This window comes from Bombina bombina, chromosome 5, assembly GCF_027579735.1.
Source record: "Bombina bombina isolate aBomBom1 chromosome 5, aBomBom1.pri, whole genome shotgun sequence".
Taxonomy (NCBI): Eukaryota; Metazoa; Chordata; class Amphibia; order Anura; family Bombinatoridae; genus Bombina; species Bombina bombina.
The window spans coordinates 381,106,310-381,133,248 of record NC_069503.1 but is presented as its reverse complement, the minus strand read 5'-3'; the positions used below and the strand labels follow the sequence as shown (position 1 = coordinate 381,133,248).

Here is a 26,939-nt window from a genome sequence, read left to right as displayed (position 1 = left end):
TTTTTTCTAAATATAAGTTTAGATCAGAAAGCTAAACGTTATTAAGAATCTAGTGCTACGTGTTGCTTTATTCTTCTTCTTCTTTTTTTTTTTTGCAAAAAAATAAATGCACGAATAAAAAAACATGAATACAAATAACTGCAGTTCTTCTTCCTGTGCATCAAACGTTCACTATTTTAAATGCAGGAATCTCACATACTCTAGAAAACATCTTATAAATCAATACGTTATAGTGACAATGCAAAACATGAATTCATTTTCTTATATATTGTTTATATTTGAAAGCATTCGTTTACAGCATCTGCTATATAGAGGCTCCTTTATAGAACGTGGCAGATATAAACATATGATGAACAAGTAAAGTATATTTGAAAAATATAAAATATTTCCTTGAAAAACAAAAAGTATTATTCGTTCAGTAAATATGAAATGTCACACATCACTGTAAGGCACAACTTACTTGACAGCACTGAGGAACTTACAAGAGGCTAAAATCAGGCATTAGTCCATTTATTCAATGCATGCTCGGAATTGTAGTCATCTTTACGGCAATATTGTAATGGTTTTAAAGTAATATGGTACTGAAAATCCCAGCATGCTTCACAAGCCCTTACGGTCTACAACATCATTGACCCTTACCTGGTCCATAGACTAATAAACCTCCAGCAGGCATGCTGGGAGTTTGAGTTCTTGAAACCTAATAAATACAAGGGCGAGTCGGGCGACATGCTTACAAATAAAAAGCATGACTCACATTACTCTCGTAACTGTGGGGAGATTTAACTGTTCAATGTCTGGCTGCCAACCAGTAGAAAATACGGGACATACCCCATACTGTATTGATTCAATACGGGACGCGCTATTTTTTTCTCAAATACGGGACGATTCCGTATTTTAAGGGACGTGTGGCAACCCTACTATGAGATCAACATTTCATTAACATTACCACTGAATGTCTTGCCCACAGCACCATCCAGGTCCTTTGAGTATGTTCTAAATACAAACATTTCAGCTGTTTTCTGCAGCATTTTAATTACCAAATAATTTTTTTTATTAATTACTCCAATAAATAAATTGGCCTATATTGGTGTTTTCATGCTGTTAGTTCTCTGATTCACGCTACCTTACTATATTAATTAACCACGTACATATATTATTAAAAAAGCTCAGTGTTGGATTAACACTGTTGTTTGGTCTAATGAATTTAAATCTCTTACACGCATTTTAATATAACGAAATCAGTGCATTCATTTTTTATTTTTTTTGTCTCATGCTGTAGCTTTTTCTTGTATTTGAAAGTCACATTGACATGCCTGTTTTTCAATCTATATTTTAGTGAGCTTCTATGAATTCTGTGCTTACCAAATCATGTAAATAGTTTAGATTATCATGTATGATCCTATGATTCTTATAAGCCAATGTTGCTATTTATTTTAGATCTACAATATTTCTGCACACTGAAGTATGTCTCATTTGGAGCCTTGCCACCCGTTGCAGGCAGAACACCAGGAAGTTGGGATTGATCCACTTCAGAATGACACATGTAGGCTTGAATTAGGTGAGTCTTTTTTTTTTTTCTTTTTCTTTTTCACGTATGTATCATAAAAAAAAAACATCTCAAGCAGCCTTGCCACTAAAAAAGCTTGTTGTAACCTCTTGAGATTATAAAAAGTGTTAATCTCACAATATTTTCAGACTCATCAACTCAGCAAAGTATTGAAAACTTAACAAAGCATGCAAAATTACAGTGTGCAGTTTCAGTAACAAATGATATCTATATGGTTAATGTGTCACAGCTATTTCAAGAAGAAATTTTAATTTGCACCAAATCATGTTTGGATTGTTTTGGAAAAACACTTTTATATAAGTTTATTATTTTTTTTAAGACTGTGATATGCTATTCTTGCTACAATCATTTTATTTAGCTTTATTCTTCTTTGATTGGCAGGAGACAGTTTTTTTTTTATTACGGATCAAAATCAAGTTATAAAAATAAGTCTATTTAAGGTTTTCAGTTCTTTTAATTTAATGCAATAATATGCTATAATCCAAATGAGCGCTGGATGTGAGAAAAATCTGTGATTCTGTGTCAGTGGGACTTGTATTCTTCACTAACTTGCTAGCAGTGACAACATAGTTTGAGGAAGTGACGACCCTAACAAGCTGCTTAGAATGTGATCCTTGTCGTGAAAACATTCTGCAAGTAGTCTGTTATACATGATGACACCTAAACTCATTTTCCAGTCAGTGAACATGTGCATCTGGAACCATGGAAGTGAAATGTATTTGTAATCTTAAATCTAAAATAACTGTGCTGTGTATTCCAATAAAGCTTCGCTGCACAAACCTTGCACAGTTTTCCATATGCTGCACTGAGGTCTATCTTCTATCATCAAATGAAAAGGTTGTGACACTAGTCTGTATGTTTAAAGTTATAAGGGTATATTCTCTTACAGCAATTTTTGCTGTTTTCTACTGAATTGCCCATTAAAATCTACCGGGAACTTACCCTTTAATTGTGAAGGAGCAATCATAAGTCTTGTCTATATTATAAATACAAACACTAATTTATTTTCTCTTTTTAAATATTTGTCTAATTATATGTTTTTTTTTAATCTGAATAGTTTGTGAAAGTGTATTTATTTAAAAAAATTCTAACTCTTCACTGAAACCTATAAATACACACAGTACATTCATATAAACATACACTTAAAGATACTCAAACACACATATACACACTCATACATTCACATATACATACGCACACACCATACATATACAGTACATACACACTCAACTACACATACATATGCACTCAGACATGTACACATGCATGCTGCATACAAAAAAGTACAGTCACATATACATACGCACACGCATAAATACATTCATATATACATACATATGCACACACTCTTGATCATTAATTAACGTGATGGTAAACTTTCCACTTTTTATAATCAGATCCTGTATGTTAGTGATATTTTACAGGGACTTGCAATGATCACTTCTAATAAAGATGCACTGTAATTTACTTTTTAATCTAGCCGTGCCATTCTAATTCCGCACGCTCCCGCTGCCCACTTTAAAAGTAATATTTTTGCTGAGCTAAAGGTTTGAACTGTTCAATCAGCACTCTAGCTGCAATAAAAGTGCCGAAGGGATAGAGCGCTGATTGAAGAACAGTTCAAACCGTTAGCCCACAAAAAATATGACTTTTGAAGTGGGCTGCGGGTGCATGCAGTATTAGAATGGCACGGCTAGATTAAAAAAGTAAGTTACAGCGCATCTAAAATATCACTAACATTCAGGATCTGATTATAAAAAGGGGAACGTTTACCATCACTTTAAGACGTTATAAACACATAATTCAGCTTCTAAAGGATTTCAGTAACGTATACTAAATATTTTGCTTAAATAATGCACATTAGTACTAAAACTGATTCTTCATCTACTCCTTTCTCGTTTTGAATATTGAGTAAATATATAATGTTTGTTATGTAGAATAATTCTGAGTTAACTCACACATAACACATAGATTCACACTTTGGAGTGCTTATGTTGGTATAGTATATTCAGTTTGCCTTCTTTCCCCACCAGGTTAAAACTAAACTTTAATTTCTAGATTAGATGGAATAAATCTGCAGCTAATTATTCCTACTTTTTACTGCTTCCTAAGGCTTCTGCCTTTTCTGCATATTTTTGTTCATTTAATTCAAAATGACTTCCAAAGTGTATATATGTCAGTGAAAAAAAACAACATAAATTTGTTCTTGAATTTTGCTATCTACATATCTGCATCGTTTTGTGCTGTGGGAAGTATCAGAGCACTAGTGCAGTGCTGCTTGACATGCAGAAATAACTAAAATATCAAATTACATATTTATACCATTTTGTTAAAGTCTGTTATGCATTTCTGTATTATGTTTTTTCTCCTGGTTTTAAAATCCTAGCAGAGCTGTCTAATTAGGAACTAGTGTTCATCATTATTGCTGTGCTGCTGATATATTTTGCAGCTTGGGATAATGTTGGAAACAAAAGCCAGTAATGAAGATAATTATAAAGGGACTTATTTCCACCAGCAGATATTGGAGGTAAGAAGATCTGTGTTCAGAACAGCTTACAGCTCCTTGGGTAAAGTTCTGTATAATACTGTTTGGCTTTAAAATTCCAAATAAGTTTCATTCTACTTATCTTTTTTTTGTCATATTGTAAATATATATTTTACTTGTAAATATGTAAAGCTAGGTTAATTTAAAATAGGCAAGTGGCTTAAAGGGACATAATACTCATATGCTAAATCACTTGAAACTGATGCAGTATAACTGTAAAAATCTGACAGGAAAATATAACCTGAGCATCTCTATGTAACTAAGGACGATATTTTACCTCACAATTTCCTCAGCTCAGCAGAGTAAGTTCTGTGTAAAAAAATATACTTCAGCTGTTGCTCAGCTGCAGGTAAAAAAAAATAAGAAATGAACAGCAGCCAATCAGCATCAACAGTTTTGGGGTCATAAACTCTTTTACTGTGATCTCATGAGATTTCACTTAACTCTCCTGAGATTTCATAGTAAACTTCCCTAAACTGAATAGGGAAATAAGCTGAGTGTGCACAAGGCTCACTCCCTTAGCTGTCCTGGGACAGACATACTGATTTGCTGCTTAGAAGTCCTTTACAATGGGATTTGGCTACTGAGGAACTTTTGAGGTAAAATGTCTTTCTTTTTTACATAGAGATGTTCAGGTGATATTTTCTAGTCCGCTTTTTACAGCTGTACTGCATCACTTTCAAATTTTTCAACATTTGCGTATCATGGTCCTTTAAAGAAACCTAAAAGATTATCCAGTACTACAGGTTACAGGGTCATAGATTTGTTATGTATCTTCTGTGGTCTGTACTTTGCTAGTAATAAGGAGTACAAAAATTCAACAAGAAAGTCAATATTTTTTAAGAAAACTGTAGTCTGGATTACAAGATAATTTGATATTGTCCATAGATACTTTAATACAATTTAAACAACTTTCTGATCTACTTCTGTTATCAAATCGGTTTCATTCTCTTGGTACAGTATTCTTTATTGATGGAGCAGCAATGCACTATTTGGAGCTACCTGAACAGATTGGGTGAGCCAATGAGAAGAGTTATAAATGTGTAGCCACCAATTAACTGCTAGCTCCCAGCAATGCATTGCTGCTCCTAAGCCTACCTAAGTATGCTTTAAAAAAAAAAAAGCATAGAAAGAGAACAACACAAATTAGATAATAGAAGTATATTGGAATGTTGCTTAAATCTGAATCGTTAAAGTTTAATTTGGACTTAACTGTCCTTTTAAGGGTCATCTCCATTAAATATATAATATATTGTAATTGAAGAATTATAGTCTGAGAATTCAGGAATTATTTACATACATGCATTACTTGCAGTTAAAGGCACAGTATACACCAATTTTTATATAACTGCATGTAATAGACACTACTATAAAGAATAAGATGCACAGATACTGATATAAAAATCCAGTATAAAACTGTTTAAAAACTTACTTAGAAGCTGTCAGTTTAGCTCTGTTGAAAAGGTAGCTGGAAAGCCCACTGCAAGTGGGAAATAAGACCCTCCCCCTTCTTTTGCATATGAATAGACCCTTTACACAAACAGGAGCAAGCTGGAGAAGGTAGCTGACGGTATTCAAATAAAACTTTGGGACTTGGTTAGGAGACTGAAAATCAGAGCAATGTTATTTAAAAATAAGCAAAACTATATATTAAAAAAAAAAATCTTTATGGGCTATATGAATAGATCATCTACAAAACATTTATGCAAAGAAAAAATGAGTGTATAATGTCCCTTTAAAGTAATTGTTACCTTACTAAACTACGTGAGGCTTCAGAGGACACTATAGTGACATTAACTCCTTGCTCTTTATTTAGGTTGAGTTTAATGCATGTTATACCTTGTTACCACTGGCCTCAGGCTGATATGCAAATTCAGCTCATGTTCCCATGTGGCTTCCTGCGTAAAACTCATTTAAAAGGATTCATAAATTGGCGCAGGACGGCGCTCTTTATAAATATATATATATATCGATATATCGATATAGATAGATATATATGTGTGTGTGTGTGTATGTATGTGTGTGTATATATATATATATATATATATATATATATATATATATATATATATATATATATATATATATATATATATATATATATAATGGTAGCAAAAACTTGCACTCACTGGTCTTTCCAAATGCCAAACATTTATTGTGACATTTCGGAGACAAAGTATCCCCTTCCTCAGACAAAAAGCTTTTTGTCTGAGGAAGGGGATACTTTGTCTCCGAAACGTCACAATAAATGTTTGGCATTTGGAAAGACCAGTGAGTGCAAGTTTTTGCTACCATTATCTTATACCCACTAGCACCCTGGCAGCTGAATTTGGAAGTGAGAGTACTCATCCTGGCATTATATATATATATATATATATATATATATATAAGTATCCATGTACATCCGGACCATGTTGAAATGGATTGCCCCAGTTTATTTTTTTAACTCTGTCAGCCCTGTACAACAGTATACAATTTCCAAGTAAGCACAGTCAGCACTTCTAATCTCGGCTGCTAATATTAAGGGCGCAGATTTATATTTATTGTCTCATAGCAGTTATTTAAAACTGAAATGGCTCCTTGGTTTTGATCCCATTTAAAGATTCCAATGACATGGTAAGTTATTAGGTCTGAATTTATGTTTAAAAGTGCCATTAATTCATTTACCCCAAATGTTCATTAACAATGTAAATGTATGCTGATGTTCTATGAGACAAGGAAGTGACTAATGACTCTTCGCACTAACAACACTTAAAATGAATAGAAAGTTAAGATAGCTAATCTTGAAGTAATCAAGACCCTCATTCAGCTTGGCATCGCTGTATGCTCTAAAACAGCTGTCAACTGATTAAAAAAAATTATGATATATATAAAAATCACATATAAATATCTCCCATATACACATTTCCTCTGCCCTCGAATGCTTTAGTATGAATCTATAATTATAAATTGTGTCTAAGTGTGATTTACATTGGGTTAAACTACAGACTGTAGCTTCTATTACGTTAGATGAAGCTATTACTAATATGTGCCATGCAAGCAATATAGATATTCACATTTATATCATTTCATGTTCATGCTCGTTTGATTTATACATTATATTTTTTATATATGTAAGTTTTGAGAAATGACAAAATAATTTGTTTTAAATATGTGTCAAAAGTTATCAGGTTACGTATTAACATTTTCTGTCTGGTTGTTTAGCTATTTGTATTAGGTAAATTCTGTTTTATTACATTAAATCCACAGTAATCCATGTTTATTATTAATTGCTCGGCACAGAACGCATTTTTTATAGATATTCTTATTTAAGGAAATGTAAGTGGCTTAGTCACTAACTGACTTTACTCACCACCAAGGTATATCCTTAAAATCATATTTGTCTCCATTTCTCAATGATTTAACCATTTAAAGGAAAATATAAAACAGTCTGTTTCATTGTTGTAATAAAAAGTACTAAGCAGTAGGTTATATATAATAGAAATCATTGCAATGCGTACTATTCATCATTTTAAAAGAATTTTACCTTTTATTTCATTTTTTTACTTAATTTATGAAGAGTCCATTATTCCTGTCACAGCGGCTGTGGTTTCTACAGGAAATGCAACAGGTTTTCCTTTGAAATGTTGCTAAGAGACACCTATAATAGCTGCAGTAAGTTTAATAACTGCAGCTACAAAAATAATGCGACAATAGAGCTTACATTCTGTATGACATTATTGCAATACTGCTACCATATAGTGCTGCAGACACATGCACACTCCTGAGTGCACTTTCCTGCGTTTCAACAAAGGATAACAAGAAAACAAAGACATTTTGATAATAGAACTAAAATGGAAAGTTGTTTAAAATGATGGGAGGCGTAAATTGAACTTGTCTGCTCCATCATATTCCCTGCAGCTCTATTCAGATTTGTACTTATTGCTTTTACTGACTAAATCTTTTACTGACTGTTTACTGGTGAGTTGTTCTATTGGTTGAATATTATACCAATAACTGTAAAACACTTGATCGTCAGCTCTGTTTTTCACAGGCTCCTGTAATTAAAGACTGTTAAAATGTCTATTATAACATTTTATTAGAACACAATTTATACAGGGAGATATGGTATCAGACCATATATTACTGATCTGATAAAGTAAGGGAAATAAAGGCACACTAGAATGAATTTCAAAACATAAATTACGTTGGTTAAACCAAAAGGGTAGTAAAGGACCGGGTACAGGAACATCGGGATGATATCCTTCATGAAAATGACACAAATGTGGCAAGACATTTTTGCACGTTCCATAATGGAAGTGTAGAATCTTTAAAATTCACTGTAATAGACAAAGGGATAACAAATGGTAGAGGTGGTAACAAAATGGATTTATATACTGAATACTAGGTACCCGGTAGGTCTTAATGACAAATTGGAGTATGCTAGTTTTCTATAGTAAGTGGACTCTCCCACTCTCAGGCAGAGCATAAGCTGTACTTATAAGGTGTCATCATTTTTTTGTGGAAAAGTGTTAGAAAGCTTAGGAATTAGGCTGTTCTTTCCTAAGATTATAGTGTGCAAACTATAATCTTCACAATCTAACACATAAGAACAGTAAATTTTGAATGATTTTCTGTATTTTAAAACAGTGACATGTTTACTTATGTGAATACACCTTTAAATAATTATCCTAGATGAGGTAAGCACACCTGAGGAATGTCAGCTGAGCCTTCTTTAAGAGGAAGTCCGGTATGGACTCAATTAAGCCCTGATGAACCCCTGTGAAGCACACTTGATGTGGGGGTGAAATGGTCGTTGGTTTGTGTTTGTAACACTGATGTGTTTTATTCAGGAGCAGGTCGACTAACTCCTGTTTACAAGAACTGTCTAAGGTTTATGGTGCATGTGTAGCCTTTAATACCTTTTCTACTGCCTGCATTCTATCTGCATACCTATCAAAGAGCTGGCTTTAAAAAGCTAAAAGAAGAAGAAAACTACATGCTGATATAAGCAACATATGGTCTGTGCTAATCCAAGGACTGTTTGGTGTTTAAACTTGTGGCCTTGTCAAGCTGATACAGGATTGGAAGGACAGACACCTGTGGAGTCTATGCAGGTGCAGTGAAGCTATGAGCGAGTGACATCTGCACACCACATTTGTATGGGCAAGTGTGTGTATATCCTGGTAATCGATCTATCAGCCTAGGGAAAGCCTGGTTCTTTCTCGGTGCGGCGGATGCCGGTACAGCTGATGATTCTTTTTTATATCACACAAGGGAAGCGCACTCGATCTACAAGCCTGATTGGAGGATCTTGCAGGCTACACCACTCCCCCTTTCAGTGACATCAGACGCCACAGAAAGAGCGGCTTGCTCTTTGGAAATCATCTGGGACACAGAACCTGTATGTTTCACTGCTGTGTGCTCTATCCTGGCAAGCAAAACATACCTCATACTTTGGAACAGGTTACAGTAAGAACTACTACGTTTGCATTATCCTCTGTATGAAAGACGGTTCTTTTTCATTTGTATTCCACTGGATAAGTGCAGCACAATTGTGTTTCCCTCCATTACAGTCTTTGAGGGATTTCTGTCAGATGTTCTTTTCTTTCCACATGCTACTTTGATATGTAATTTTTATACATGCCTGTGATATGTGCTATGTTACATGAGAGGTTTTTTTATATAATCTGTTTTTTTGATGAATGTGTGGTTTAGATACCTCTAGATTTAGCAGCATACGTATGCTTTAATAGGTACTTTGCATGTAGTGATTCCTTAGACTTGAGGTGTTGTATATATGGTGTTCACATTACTTTGTTGGATTAAGCCAATACAGAGAATCACGAAATGTGATAAGGGATTATAACTTACTTTATCAGATCAGTAATATATGGTCTGATACCATATCTCCCTGTATAAATTGTGTTCTACTATTGATTAAGGGTGGCACCAGAATCTATAATATCAGCAATATTTACCGCTCTCTCTTACAACCCCCTTTATATATAACATTTTATTATTTATTAAATTATCCTTAGGGGTAAGTTGTGACTTTGAGTAATCTTTAAAACTAAAAGCGTTTTGTTAAGGGATTCTTTTGCACGGTTGTGTTTGTTAAAGTCCAAGCAAGTTGTGAGGCTGTAAAGACTAGCCCCCCTTAACGGTATAGAAAACTAATATATTTACTTGTGAATGGTTAAACCCAGTAACATATTTTCTCCAGAGAAGACATGTCAATCAGAGGGCTCTCCTTAAAAATTATAGACACCCTTAGCTTTGTTGGCTTGTCCACACTTTCATAACATTTGTAAGCTAGTGGACCCATAATCCTGCTGAAGTTGGAAAAGTTAAAAAATTAAGGCATGTGATGTTGGAGTTCAGACTCTGCATTGCATTATAATCACTCTGGAATTGAATGGGTTAATGAGACCTTGTATTACCAGTGGCAATGCTGCCTGTGACATAAGTGCAGAGTAGACATTACTGTGGTCTCCAGTGTGTTTGTGGTGACTTAATGCCACAGATATTTTCAACCTGCATTATACTGGCAAAAAAACCACCGTGAACCTAATATCACACTGGGCAGTACTGTTCTTTTATTTGACAATTAATACTGTTAGCTTATTAAGTCACTTTTTAATGTTATTGTGTTTTTACTGTATAATTAGGTATGACTTGTCATTTATACTATTTGAAAACGAACTACTCGAGTATAACGCTACCCGAGCATAACGCGAAATATAGAAATTTATTATGGAAATGGAGAAAAGTTCAAGACGCGAATATAACGCGAGGAGCACTATAAAATAATACAAAGCTATAGTAATTGAGTACTGAGTAATAACAAACACTACCATATCAGTGTATATGTGTGGACACCTCAGCTATATGAGTCAAACTAAGCCTGAATTAGAATAAAACAATGAAATATAATATTTGGGACCCCTTCAGCATCTGAAGATTAGGGTACTCACCCCCATTCACCAGTTTAGCGATATGGGAAGTACAGCACTTGTGGTGAGCTGCCAAAACTCCGGACCATGTTAAATCTGCAAGAGTGCACCCCCAGCCTGACACACTGTGTGCTGATAAGCAGCAGAAAGAATGAGTACTGACAGACCGGAAGTGCGCCCCACAGATAAAGCTCGCCGAGTGCACCCCCAGCCTGACACACTGTGTGCTGATAAGCAGCAGAAAGAATGAGTGCTGACAGATAGGAAGTGCGCCCCACAGATAAAGCTCGCCGAGTGCACCCCCAGCCTGACACACTGTGTGCTGATAAGCAGCAGAAAGAATGAGTACTGACAGACCGGAAGTGCGCCCCACAGATAAAGCTCGCCGAGTGCACCCCCAGCCTGACACACTGTGTGCTGATAAGCAGCAGAAAGAATGAGTGCTGACAGACCGGAAGTGCGCCCCACAGATAAAGCTCGCCGAGTGCACCCCCAGCCTGACACACTGTGTGCTGATAAGCAGCAGAAAGAATGAGTACTGACAGACCGGAAGTGCGCCCCACAGATAAAGCTCGCCGAGTGCACCCCCAGCCTGACACACTGTGTGCTGATAAGCAGCAGAAAAAATGAGTACTGACAGACCGGAAGTGCGCCCCACAGATAAAGCTCGCCGAGTGCACCCCCAGCCTGACACACTGTGTGCTGATAAGCAGCAGAAAGAATGAGTGCTGACAGACCGGAAGTGCGCCCCACAGATAAAGCTTGCCAAATAAAATAATTTAATTTAAAAAAAAAACAGTGCTGCTCAAGCTGCCAATATGTACAGTAAACAAGCACGCCACATAATACAACTGAAAAACCTGTCAGTCGGACACACACAGTGCTGCTCAAGCAGCTCGTTTCATGTTGCTTAGAGACAAAATATAAATAAAGATAGTCTGCGCCGCAAGAGAGCGTTACTGGTGTGGGACATGTTTAGTGCACATCAGATTAAATGAAATGTCTCGAATATACCGCAACCCCTCCAATTTGTATCTCATTGTTTGGCACAAAAATCTTGCGTTATACTCGAGTATCTACGGTAATTGAGCTAGCACATTTAGGGTAAATATGCACTTTAGAGCTGATGCTTTTTATTATGATATCAGTTTGATGGATTTAAACTTTGATTTGACAGGAAAACCCAGCACTTGTTGCTAGGTGCTTTCTATCTCATAGCATTTTCCTTAAAGGGACATTAAAGTAAAAATGAAATGAATTCTTAGTTAAGAAAGGACACACAATTAAAAAAAAAAAAGAAAAAGAAAAACTACTTTATTGCTCTTATAAAATTATTTTTTTTCACTTGTTATCCTTTGTTGAAGAATAGCAAAGGTTAGCTCAGCATACATGTGCCTTTAGCATGAAATGGCTGCAGTGTTTGCAAGAATGCTTGTAGCAGTGTAATACATTGTTGCAAAAAACTGCTGCCATAGAATGCCTAAAGGGACAATAAAGTCAAAATTAAACTTTCATAATTCAGATTTTAAATAATTTTCCAATTTACTTCTATTATATAATTTGCTTTGTTCTCTTAAATAGTTTTCTAAAAAGCATAATTAGGTACAGGAGCAGCAATGCACTACTGGGAAGTTAGGTGCTGATTAGTGATTATCACTGGCTCACCTGATATGTTTAGCCAGCCCCCAGTGTTCTCCATAGAAAATATTGCCAGCTGCGTGGCATTATAAAGTAGCTGGTTTAGGGCAGTGTAATACTTTCTAATATTATATCTTTTTTTGCTATCCAAAGCATAAGTTAATTCAACGTTAATTTATTTAATGATAGTTTGAGTATTAAACATTGAGAAATGTTAATATTAGCTCATGTTAGCTTTTTGTTCTTGCCATAAAGGCTCTCTGGCTTAAGTCCTGGCCGGTGGATATAGTATCCAAATCCTTTTGGCCCGGACTAAGATTCTATTATTTCCACTGCTACAGGGGGCAAGGGAACTTTGTTGACCCAGGATAAAAAGTCCAGACCAAAGGGTAAATCTAGAGGTTGTTTTTGTTCCTTTCATCAGAACAAGAAGCATGGATCTGCACAAATGAGTCCTCCAAAGCTACTTAAAGACCAAATCCCATCTGGTCTAAATACAAGCATACAAAAAAGTCTTCTGCAAAGATCGCATGAAGGTGCAACCCCAATCGTGATCTTTCTCCAGTAGGGGGCAGATTAAGCCGGTTTCAGGAGACATGGGCTCAGTCCGTTCAGGATCCCTGGGTACTGGAGATCAGATCTCAGAGGTACAGACTAGGATTTAAATCTTGGCTTCCAAGGGGAAGGTTTATGCTGTCTCACATCTGTTGTCTTAGTCCCATTGCAGGAACAGGGTATTACTCAAATCTCTCCATTGTCCCAAAAAAGGACATTGGATCTGAAGACGCTCAGCAAATTCTTACGGGTCCCATCCTGCAAGATTGAGGCCATCAGATTAATCCTTACACTGGTTCTTCAGGGTCAATTTATGTCTACAATAGACTTTAAAGATGTGTTTCTTCACAAGAGCATCATCAGTACCTAAGCTTTGCCTTTCTGTATAGGCATTAACAATTCACTGCTCTACTTTTTTGGTTTGTCGACCGCTCCCCGGATTTTTACCAAGGTATCTTTGTCTGCTTGTATTTTGATCAGAGGTGGTTGGAACTCTTCTTTCAGTGATCAGGGCACAGGGAGTAGCAGTTGCTCCATACCTGGACGATATCTTGGTTCAAGGTTAATCTTCACCTTTAACAACATTGCACACAAAGAAGTTACTTTGGTTTCTTCACAGACATAGCTGGATGGTCAACATCGCCAAGAGTTCTCTCACATCTCAAACGAGAGTGTGTTTTTTAGGGGTTATCATAGATTCGGAGATAAAAATATTTCTAACAGATCAACGCAAACTCAAACTTCAGTCGGCTTGTCACAATTTTTACTCTGTAATTTTCTTTCACCTTCAGTGGAAGTAGTGGGTCTCATGGTGGCTGCTTCAGACGCCATTCCATTTGCACGTTTTCATTTGTGACCACTACAACTGTGTATGCCCAGACAGTGGAACGGAGACCATTCTGATCTGTTTCAGTTAGTGACCCTAGACCCTCTCACCAGACAGTTTCTTTCTTAGTGGATTTCCCCTCGCCCGGTATCTCTGGGCATCGGTTTCCGCCGTCCGCTGTGGAAGATCATTACCATGGATGCCAGTCTGTCTGGTTGAAGTACAGTATAAGGTCAGATGAGAGCTCAGGGAGTTTGATCTCTTCAGGAGAGGTCATTGCCCATCAATATAATAAATCTCAGGTCATTTTTCAATGCTTTACAAGCGTGGCCTCATCTCTCGCTCTGTTCATTGTTTTGTTTACAATTGAACAATGTTACTACAGTGATTTACATAAATCATCAAGGGGGAGCGAGGATTTCCCTAGCCATGAAGGAGGTGTTTCTCATTTTGTCATTTGCGAAAAGGCATAAATGCACCAGTTCAGCACTTCACATTCTAGCATTGGAGAATTGGGAAGCCGAATATCTAAGTCACCATGTTCTTCATTCAGGGTATTGGTCTCTAAATCTTGAGGTTTTTCGATCTCCTCCTGATCAGGTGGGGTGTTCCAGAAATAGATCTCATGGCGTCCCGATTAAATCACAATCTTCCAAGATACGGATCGAGATTCATGGATCCTCTGGCGGAACTAATAGAAGCTTTGACTGCTCTGTGGTGGTATCGTCTTGTTTACCTGCTTCCTCCAATTGTTCTGCTTCCGCGAGTACTAGCGCGGATCAGATGGGAGACGGTTTTAGTGATTCTCCGGCATAGCCTAGCAGGACCTGGTATACAGATCTGGTACGTATGTCCAGTGCTGCTCCCTTGGGTCTACCTCAGAGAAAAGATCAGGGTCCATTTAAAAAAAAATAAAAAAATCTGCAGACAAGATAGCACTGCTACTCTCGTCGAGTTCTGGAGCGTTCCCGCTGAGGGGAGTTAGGTCAAGGCCATCTCCACTATCCACCTAAGCCTTCAATGAGTCTGGAACACAGGAATTGAGTTGTGATGAAAAGATAGGTATATCCTGATTCCTCAGGGCATATGTAAACAGAATCTTGTAACATATATATTGGATGCTGTAGAAATCCAAAGATATTTGGTTTAAAAGCTTATTTCTTGTTCCTGCTCACTGCATTGTGATCTGTCATGGCTGCCACCCATAAGTTCCCCTCCTCTGGCTCTGGGGTAAGAAGGCACCCTTGCCCCCAGTCACTGTGGAGATAATAGAATGCAAATAAACAATGAAACAGTTCTCCTTGATACACAGAAACCAAGATCATGTAATGTCCGTTATCACAGTATTGAGCTGCCCTAATAGGAAATAGCTGGTATATGATTGGATTGTTGATTGTACATAGAATCATACAAAACTTGTTGATGTTCATATCATATGCTGCTAGAAGGAGGCCAACCAAACATAACATAAGGATCACATTACCTGCTTACCCCACTGTGTGACTTGTCCGGTCTTTGGGAAATGGAAACAACTTGCACTGCTGGGCCGTTTCATGTCACCCTGTCTGATACCAAACGCTTTCAAAATATTGAGCGCGTTCCTCAGTACCTCCCTCTTCAGACGTCACTGGGGGTATGTTTCGCTTCCTTGTGTCCTATTCGGCAGCGATGCTACTGTTTTGGCCTGATCCTCGTGTCCTATTGGGCAGCGGTACTGCAGCTTTAGCCAGCTCAGAAACCGTGAATCATAGGGATATACCCTCAGAGCGTTGCTTCACGCTCGTCGGGGGTCAGTAGATAATCCAAAAAGAAACAATTGAAGCGGAGCACCGATTTCAATAAAACTTATTCAAACTTTATTCTAACACAGGTTCAAAGTCCATTTCACATAGGATGCAAAAAGATAACAGGAGTCAGCACACAGCAGATGCGTTTCATCTTACTGCCGTTGTCAAAGCTGATCATCAGGGACAAGCAAGGTTTTGCCCTTAAAGTGTAAAGATAGGAGTCATGCGGAGGTCACGCGAGCTGCGTGGGGGTCATAGTGCAGAATTATATAACAAGTTTATAAAACAAAAGACTGCAGAGATATTATATTTAAAAATGCAATTTTACTGAACGCCGCTCCTTACTCTACAGAGCAGGTCTTAATTTGCATAAGTACATAGCGGGCACACTGTCTAGTCACAGCCGGCCCGATCGCGCCATTAAACTGAATGTAGCTTGCTCCCGCTACCAGACCAGAGAGGGAGCGAGCTACATTCAGTTTAATGGCGCAATCGGGCCGTCTGTGACTAGACAGCGTGCCACTATGTGTTTACGCTAAATAAGACCCGCTCAGTCTTATTTACTGTTCTATCTATTATTTGTAGTTCTATCTAATTTGCTTTGTCTCTATGTATCCTTTGTTGAAAGCATATCTAGATAGGCTCGGAAGCTGGGAGCTAGCTACTAATTGGTGGCTGCACATATGTCTCTTGTGATTGGCTTACCAATGTGTTCAGCTAGTTCCCAATAGTGCATTGCTGCTTCTTTAAGAAAAGATTCCAAGAGAATAAAGCAAAATGGATCAAAGAAGTAAATTGGAAAGTTGTTTATATATGTATGCTCTATCTGAATCATGGAAGAAAATGTTTGTGTTTAATGTCCATTTAAGTAAAAGATAATTTTAGGGCCGTTATAGAGTAAATGTATTGCACAGTATTTTCCTACTGAAACATCCCTTTAAAACTGTGATAATGAAAATAGTAATACCGATGCACTGTACTAATGAAAAAAACAATAGCAACACATACATATATATTAACCCAGGAATACAGTGTGCAGGAACAGATTTGTTTCCCCCTTCCTTAAACTGTTGAATTTCTGTGGTGGTTGTGATAATTGAATATAATCTTTTCTTTTGAAACTATTTACATTTTCTGGGTTTGAAGTGTAAAGAACTGTACAAATCAATTCTTATTTTTCAGCCGGATGTTGAAATAATAAGCCAATCAAAAACAATAGGATGTATAGCATATTTAACAGCTTGTTTCTTAAAGAATATTTACATTATTTTTTTACCACTGATATAATGGGGAAAATGGCTCTAAGACATATGGAATGAATGACTTTAATTTTACACTCAACTCATAATGAGACCTATTCATTGTAATCTACTAGTTTCTGTACAGATGTTACATCTACAAGCTTTCATATAACAGTTTATATACATTTTAAAAGGAATGCTGGGGGGCAGGGGGCTATGCGAGTAAGGTTTGGTCTTTGTTCGCTATAGAATTTGAACACATTTTGTTAAAAAAAAAAAAAATGGGAATATTGAAGACTGAAAGAATTGGTCTCATAACTCATTGACATTAGACCACATAACTTAACTGAATAATGTCTTAATTCATATATTTATAAAACATTTGGTTAAAATCCCAAAGGAAAAAATATGTAAAATGTATAAACACAACACACAGAAAGTTTCTCTTTTACATGCATTAACAAAAATCTAAATCTAGAAAAAGATCAGACTTAATACCTTTTTATTCCTCCCCAAAGGGATAAAGCCTTCGAATCACCTAAGGGGCAGTGCCGGATATAAAAATAATATAAACTTAAAGGACCACTCAATGCAGTAGAATTGCATAATTAACAGGTGCATAATAAAAAAGATAAGGCATTAGAAATAAGCAGTAGATTTTTTTCCCATTTTCCGGCCCCCCTGTATCATGTGACAGACATCAGCCAATCACAGACATACGTATACCCTGTGAGCTTGTGCACATGCTCAATAGGATCTTGTTCCCCAGAAAGTGTGCTAATAAAGACTGTGCAAAATTTGATAATGTAAGTAAATTGGAAAATGTCTTTCTGAATCAGACAAGTTTATTTTGACTTAAGTGTCCCTTTAAAGAAAAAGAAAAAATAACATCCAAATAGCACACTTACATCAAATAGATTGCACAGTATTGAGACACAATCTAAATGGAAAATTGAGCAACTGAAATAAAACTTAACTTTTATTAATATTCATTAAAAAATTTAATTATCATAATCTGAGCCATAAAAAACAAGTAAAAAAGCATAAAAACGGCAAATGTGTCGCTCCTCCACATATAACCCAATAAGTGCCAATAGCAAAAACTGATGATCCTATAGTCAGATACGATTGTATAATAGTCAGAAGTTTGCACTATTTGGGTAATTATCCCCATTGCCAAGTGGACAACGAGTATAAAAAATCCCTATAAGATAAACTATTAAGGGTCAATATGTAAATAGCAACATCACTATCACTAGAGAAGGGAAACTCACTCTACTTTTACTGTCCTCATTATTTAAAAGGGAAGTGTATTTCTATGCTTTACCTCTTAAAAAAAGTTAATATCAGATGCATTTACATACACTGTATTACATATTAAATAACACCAGTTTAACTAAATAACCATCAGAGTCAACTATTTCAGAGGAGGAGATGCATGGAAAATGCCTGACGTGCGTTTCGCCTGCTTTGTCAAAGACTCACACAGACATTTCTTTAGATTACAAAAATAATTACATGGTATCCCCTACCAGGCTCACCACCTGTGCATGCTGGGTTTCCTGTGCCTTCTGAGTCTCCTGTACTTGCTGTACCATTGGCAACATACCTTAATCCTGCTGTATCAGCTGCTCTTACCTGATAACCCCTAAGAGCCTCTCCAAATTTACCTGCTTGGTTTCCTGTGTCAGCTAAGTCTCTTGCACTTGCTGTACCAGTGGCCACTTACCTGAATCATGTTGTACCAACTGCACTTACCTGGTATCTTGTACCAGCCTTATCACATGTACCTGCTAGGTTTCCTGTGCCTACTGAGTTTCTTGTACTTGCTGTACCAGTGACAAATTAAAGGGAAAGTCTACACAAAAATTGTTATTGTTTTAAAAGATAGATACTCCCTTTATTCTCTAAATTTGCAACAACACAGTTATATTAATACACTTTTTACCTCTTTGATTACCTTTTATCTAAGCCTCTGCAAACTGACCCCTATTTCAGTTCTTTTGACAGACTTGCATTTTAGCTAATCAGTGCTGACTCCTAGGTAACTCCACGTGCGTGAGCACAGTGTTATGAACTAACACCCTCTAGTAGTGAAAAACTGTCAACATGCATTCATATAAGAGGCGGCCTTCAAGGTCTAAGAAATCAGCATATGAACCTCCTAGGTTTAGCTTTCAACTAAGAATATCAAGAGAACAAAGCAAAATTGGTGATAGAAGTAAATTGGAAAGTTGTTTAAAATTGCATGCCCTATCTGAATCATGAAAGTTTATTTTTGACTAGACTGTTCCTTTAATTGAATCCTTCATAACCAGCTGCACTTACCTGGTATCCCGTACTAGCCTCACCATCGGTACCTGCTAAGTTTTCTGTGCCTGCTGAGTCTCCTGTTCTTGCTGTATCAGTGGCAACTTACCTGAATCCAGCTGTACCAGCTGCACTTACCTGATATACTGTACAAGCCTCACTAACTGTACCTGCTGGGTCCCTGTGCCTGCTGAGTTTCCTGTGTATTATTGCTGGACTGATCTCTTGGTACCCAACCTTTTGCCTGTCCTTGGACTCTGCTCTTGCGTTACCCCCGGTACTATATTTTGGACTGATCTCACGGTACACAATCTTTGGCCTGTCCTTGGACTCTGCTCTTGCTTTATCCCTTGGTACCTTGTTTCTGGACTGATCCTCTCTGACCTTTGGCCAAACTTAGTTTCAGTTCATCATTTTTTTATTTATTATTAAAGCCTTTAAACTGATTTTGTGTTGCATTTTTATCTATTACTGGACTTGAGAATTCCACCCACCTAAATCCTCACACTTTCAGGAATCTGGTACGGATTATTGGGTTACTTTAACTTTCAATTTTATCTATACCCCTTTACTATTGCATCTAAAAAAGGTTAACAATTTAGAAATTACACAAAGATGTGTCATATTCTCACAATGTTTCTTTATCTGCAGAAAAGAAAGAACAACTGAACTGGTAATAATCCACTATGGAAGCATGACATTTTTAAGTCCTGATCGGAATAATATCTTTTTTCAAGATCCTTTTGAACTATCATTCAGGATTTTGGTTTTGATCATTAGATCATTCTCTCTATACATTCATTAGAGCAGGAACCCCCCACCCCCTCCTCATACTCCTATAGCCACATATATCCAGGATCTTTTGGAAAATGTCTTCCTACTCCATCAGTGTTGAATATAATATTGCTATCCTGTATGCAGAAACTGTATTTGACAGTAAGTAAATATTGTCTTTTTCTGCAGTTTGTCTTAGTCTTTTTACATAAATAATAGATTACTTATTTTTTGCTCCTTTTGCAACTGGCAAAAATACTGTAGCGATTATGGATAAGTTGATCTATTTTTTTCTTTTTAGTTTTTTTTTTTAAGCAACACACACACACACACACACACACACATATACATATACATACACACACACACACATATACATACACACACACACACACACACACATATACACACACACATATATATACACACACGCAAACACACACACATACTTTGCTAAAACATTCATTTTTTATGTAAACACTTACATTATAGTAGTACCTATGAATGTATATTGCACTGTTGTACAACATTAATAGTATTTCTACTGCTTGCATGCTAGAGATAAAATTTAATGCGTGTTTGTTATTTCTAAAGTACAAGTTGTTTTTCAGCAGCTCAAAATCCTGAGTGAAGGGCTTCTTCTGTAATATAATAATTATCGCTTGATATCACTGGAATTAATTTTCAGCATTATTGATATTCCTAGTCAAGAGCTACATTAACTTGGGTACTCCACCACATTTTTTTAAAAAGTTGTTTATTTTTCTTTTTTTTTCCTTAAGTATGTGTATCTAATTTCAATCTTCTTGTTTCAGAGTTCTTTGCCAGATGGTATTTAATACAGCCGGTTGGTTAGTTGGTTGATGTGCAAATCTCTTGATACTGCAACTTAGTGTTGTGTGATTTAATAAGTCCACTGCAAATACTAACGGTTGAAAGCATTGTATGTCTTCCCTTTATTTTCTCAGAAGAATTGCACCCTGATGCAGAGCGATATTGGTAATCAAATGCCAGGTGCAAATGAAGTGGAGGGGAAAGATGATTAAAACAGTATCACAATATAGCATACTTTTTCAGGAGAGATTTTTACCATTCACCATAATTCAGTACATGATTATTAACTGGCAAAAAAAGTATTTCAAGTGTGTTGATAAGTTTGGATTTATATTTGAATATTCTGTGTCTGTGCTTACTTATTTATTTATTTTTTTAAAACATTAAAGAGACAGAAATATGGATTTAAATAATATTGCAATGAAATTGCACATTTTAATGTTGCTGTTTTATATACTTGTGAGAAGGATGTATTATAGATAAAACCATATTTCTTTTTATAGTTGTTTTATTTATTTTTCGCATGTTCATTGTAGTGTATGAATTTTAGACAATATAAACATAAGTATACTGTCTATTAGAAAAATAAAGGATACAAACCCCTTTTCACATTGACATTACTGCCCAGTTAGGGTATCTGCTTTTGTCTTCTTTTTTGGATAGGCTAGCATGAATAAGAGCTTGTCTTGAAACGTTGCATATATTGTGATGTCTGTATATTAATAAAAAAGAAAATGATTTTAATCTTCAGTGTTGTGGACCACATACTTTGTTGCATAAACTGTGGGGATACCGTCAGAACCCCTGGTCTGCATTGGCACTTATGTTCCTCTGAGTGGCTTCTATTGCAAGTACAGTATACAACAGAAGTGAGTACACCCCTGGGCAATATCACTTAAATGTCAAATGATTCAAAGTTGTATAACCTAACAGTAACTGCATTACGTCTAAGTTTTACAGTAGGGTATTTGCTCTTATGTAAAATTACAAACTAACAGTTTAGATTTACTATATTAAAAATACCGGCCCCAAAGCAGGAAATCAATGCAAGAAAAGTCTGTGCACCTTTCATTACTGAGATTCAAATCTTTTATTTTTTTCAATACTTTGCATGTTCACTTTTATTTTTGATGACTGACTCAATCCTCCTTGGCATGGAGGAAACCAGTGTTGTACACATTTCTGGAGAGATGTTCTGCCTTTCTTCAGAGATGATTTTTTTCAGCTGCTCTTTGCTGGAGGGTTTGTGTTGCTCTACCATTCTCTTTAAAATACCCCATAGGTGTTCTATTGGATTCAAGTCAGGTGACATTCTTGGCCAGGTCATAGTTTTCACTTGTTTATCCTTTAGAAACTCCTTTGTGATTTTAGCAGTGTGCTTTGGATCGTTATCATGCTGGAATATTCGTCCTCTGCCAAACTTCTGGAGACTGGGAGTCATCTTGTCAGCCAGTGTTTTGGTATATCTCAGGCATTCATGGTGTCATCTATAAATGTCATCTCCCCAACACCTTTTGCAGTCATGCAGCCCCATATTGTCACACTCCCACCTCAATGCTTCACTGTTGGGACTATGCATTCACTGTTATAATCCTGACCAGGTTCACACCAAACATGCCGCACTCCATCTAAGCCAAAAAATTGTATCTTGGTCTTGGCCATTTTACCAAATAATATGCTCCCAGTATTCATCAGGCTTTTCATGTTGTTTAGCAAAGTTTAATCTTGCAGTTTTGTGCCGAAGAGCAAGCAAGGGTTTTCTCTTGTTAAGTGTATCCAGTCCACGGATCATCCATTACTTGTGGGATATTCTCCTTCCCAACAGGAAGTTGCAAGAGGATCACCCACAGCAGAGCTGCTATATAGCTCCTCCCCTCACTGCCATATCCAGTCATTCTCTTGCAACTCTCAACAAAGATGGACGTAGTAAGAGGAGAGTGGTGTATTATAGTTAGTTTTTTAACTTCAATCAAAAGTTTGTTATTTTTAAATGGTACCGGAGTGTACTGTTTCATCTCAGGCAGCATTAGAAGAAGAATCTGCCTGTGATTTCTATGATCTTAGCAGAAGTAACTAAGATCCATTGCTGTTCTCACATATTCTGAGGAGTGAGGTAACTTCAGAGAGGGAATGGCGTGCAGGTTTTCCTGCAATAAGGTATGTGCAGTTAATATTTTTCTAGGGATGGAATTTGCTAGAAAATGCTGCTGATACCGGATTAATGTAAGTAAAGCCTTAAATGCAGTGATAGCGACTGGTATCACGCTTATTAATAGAGATACATACTCTTATAAAAGTGTAATATAAAACGTTTGCTGGCATGTTTAATCTTTTTATATATGTTTGGTGACAAAACTTATTGGGGCCTAGTTTTTCTCCAACATTGGTGTGTCCTGTCCACGGCGTCATCCATAACTTGTGGGAATATCTCTTCCCCAACAGGAAATGGCAAAGAGTACAGCAAAAGCTGTCCATATAGTCCCTCCTAGGCTCCACCCACCCCAGTCATTCTCTTTGCCGTTGCACAGGCAACATCTCCACGGAGATGGTGAAGAGTATGTGGTGTTTAGTTGTAATTTTTTATTCTACTATCAAGAGTTTGTTATTTTAAAATAGCGCTGGTATGTACTATTTACTCTGAAACAGAAAAAGATGAAGAGTTCTGTTTGTGAGAGGAATATGATTTTAGCAGCAGTAACTAAAATTGTTTGCTGTTTCCACATAGGACTGTTGAGATGAAATAACTTCAGTTGGGGGAAACAGTTAGCAGACTTTTCTGCTTAAGGTATGACTAGCCATTTTTCTAACAAGACTGTGTAATGCTGGAAGGCTGTCATTTCCCCTCATGGGGACCGGTAAGCCATTTTCTTAGTCTCAGCATCCTCTTGAAAGGATTACAGCTCATTCTACTAGAGCTTTGGCTTCCACCTGGGCCTTTAAAAATGAAGCCTCTGTTGAACAGATTTGCAAGGCTGCAACTTGGTCTTCCCTTCATACTTTTTCCAAATTTGATACATTTGCTTCTTCTGAGGCTGTTTTTGGGAGATAGGTTCTAAAGGCAGTGGTTCCTTCCGTTTAAGTTCCTGCCTTGTCCCTCCCATCATCCGTGTACTTTAGCTTTGGTATTGGTATCCCACAAGTAATGGATGATCCGTGGACTGGATACACTTAACAAGAGAAAACATAATTTATGCTTACCTGATAAATTTATTTCTCTTGTAGTTTATCCAGTCCACGGCCCGCCCTGTCCTTTTCAGGCAGGTCTAAATTTTAATTAAACTACAGTCACCACTGCACCCTATGGTTTCTCCTTTCTCGGCTTGTTTCGGTCGAATGACTGGATATGGCAGTGAGGGGAGGAGCTATATAGCAGCTCTGCTGTGGGTGATCCTCTTGCAACTTCCTGTTGGGAAGGAGAATATCCCACAAGTAATGGATGATCCGTGGACTGGATACACTACAAGAGAAATAAATTTATCAGGTAAGCATAAATTATGTTTTTTTCCTTGGATGCTGTTTTTCCTTGGATGCTGTCCATAGAAGTTGACATTATTCTGAGCTGTCACAGAAACTCCAATTTCTATCGATTATCCCTGAGCCAAATCTGAAGCACTTACCTTGATGCAAATCTGAAGCACTTACCTGTTTTTCAGAGCTAGATTGTGCAAATAGCGCACTGTCCGTGGTGTGAATTTAGGAGGACAGCCTCTGCGGCTCTGATTTCCATCTTAATGGGAGGAGAGTCCACTGCTTCATTCATTACTTGTGGGAATTAAGACCCTGGCCACCAGGTGGAGACAAAGACACCCCAGTCAAAAGGTTTAAATACCTCCCCCCACTCCCCTCATCCCCCAGTCATTCTTTGCCTTTCATCACAGGAGGTTGACAGAGAAGTGTCGGGAGATTGGAGTAGTCTCTTATGGAGGGTAGTACTCTTCGAAATGGTACTGGAGTTTTAAGTAGTCCTGTCAGCCTCTCAGTGATAGCATGGGTGAAAGTTAGAGTCTGGCGATGCAGGGGGAGTTCTTCTGCGAAACTATCCCGACTCAGGATTAACAGCTCCTTAAGCAATCAGCGTTGACAAGTTTAGCTGCCTGCTTTATTCTCTCAAGTCCATGTCAGGAGCGATGCTACTAACCTGTCACACTTGAAGGGCCGTGCTCCTGTTCCACGGCATAGATTCTGGTAAGATTGTTTCATTTTATACACATATGATAATGAAAGAAGACAGAGTCACAGTTTGTCTCCTTTTATCTGTATAGAATCTTGGGTTAATATCCCTGGAAAGGGGATCATTGAACGGGGGGGGGGGGGTCTGCATAATATTTTTTGTGTTTGATGCTATGTCATGTGTGAGATGAGGCTCTAGCAATGTGTGAACAGTCAGGTGTAGATCAGCGTGGCCTTATTTTGGCGCGTTGTTTTCTATAGTGCAGGGGTGGTCCTGCATGGCACTCCATGTGACCGGGTGTGGCCTCTTCCACTTCCTCTTTCGTGATCAGCAATTGTGGGAGACGTAACGGTTTCTCTATATTCTGGGTCATAGGAGGTGGTGAGTGCCCTGGCCATTGGTGTATAAAGGTGCCATTTAATCTATTCCATATTAAAGGCGTAAGCTATGGAGGATTTTGATATGTTAGAGGATACTTTAAATAAAACTAATACCTGTGTTTATTGTGAAGAGGTACAGGTTGATCCGCCTGCTCAGCTGTGTTACACATGCTTTGTTAAAGATTTAGTAGTTCTGAGCTGTCCACCTCTAAGGGTTCTGTGTCCCGCGAGGTGCGTTCCCAACATTCATCTCCGATTACACATGTAGCTCCCCAAGGCCTTACTGTTCCTCCCGTGGGAGGGGCCTCGTGGCCACCATATTTCGCTGCCCAGTTGCAAGAAGCAGTTTCTGCGGATTTCCATGCCCTACCCCGCCCTGCGAAGGGAAAGACGTAGCTTTCTGTCCCAGGGGTCATCTACTCCGTTGGATGTCTCTCAGCCTGAGAGATTATCCGATGATGAGGATGCCTCCGAGTCGTTGAAAGGGGGCCCTATCTGGAACGGAATCGGTGTCTTCAAAACCTCTGACTACGGAGGAGCCAAATCTTAAGTTTAAAATTGAGCATTTGCGCTTTTTACTGAAATAAGTGCTTGCTACGTTGCAGGTCCCTGAGCCGAAACTTCCGGAAGAACCTTCGATCCCTACACTACATAGGGTTTACGAGGACAGGGTGGGGCCTCAGACCTTCCCAGTGCCCATGAAGATGGCTGCTATTATTAAGAAGGAGATAAATTGGGATTGTCCTTTTCTCCTTCTACCTCTTTTAAGAAGTTGTTCCCCGTTACAGACTCTCAGCTTGAGCTATGGGGGGCCATTCCTAAAGTGGATGGAGCTATCTCCATGCTCGCTAAGCATACGACTATTCCCCTTGAGGATAGTTCATCGTTCAAGGAGCCCATGGATAAAAAGTTAGAGTCCATGTTTTGAAAGATGTTTCAACTTACCGGGTTGGTTTTCCAACCTACAGCTGCAATCGCTGCGTTGACAGGAGCAGCTACGTACTGGTGTTATGCACTGTCTGCTATGGTCGAGGTGGAGACTACCCTCGAGGAGATACAGGAAAACATTAAGGCCTTAAGGGTAGCTTATTTCTTTATCTGTGATGTAAACATGCAGGTCACTCGCCTGAATGCCAAAACATCAGGTTTCTCTGTTATATCCCGTAGGGCGTTGTGGTTAAAGTCGTGTTCGGCTGACATGACTTCCAAGTTGAGATTACTATCCCTCCCGTTTCAGAAGAAAGTCCTTTTTAGTCCAGGCCTGGACTCTATAATATCCATGGTCACGAGATTCAAGGGCGCTTACCTCCCACAGGATAAGAAGAATAAGCCTAAGGGCTCTACTTTCGTCCCTTTTGTTCGGGACAAGTCTCAGC

The 26,939-nt window shown here is 37.7% G+C and overlaps 1 protein-coding gene across 3 annotated transcripts in view; it reads left to right on the top strand.

Annotated features, from left to right (window-relative positions):
* The window catches only part of TBC1D5 (TBC1 domain family member 5), a 1,730,009-nt gene that overhangs the window by 782,828 nt on the left and 920,242 nt on the right, over positions 1 to 26,939 (top strand). For all 3 annotated transcript variants that reach the window (XM_053714215.1, XM_053714214.1, XM_053714216.1), the window contains one exon: positions 1,438 to 1,558. In XM_053714215.1, the coding sequence (XP_053570190.1) occupies positions 1,465 to 1,558 (94 nt within the window). In that variant the 5' untranslated portion in view covers positions 1,438 to 1,464. The remainder of the gene's footprint in view (positions 1 to 1,437; positions 1,559 to 26,939) is intronic.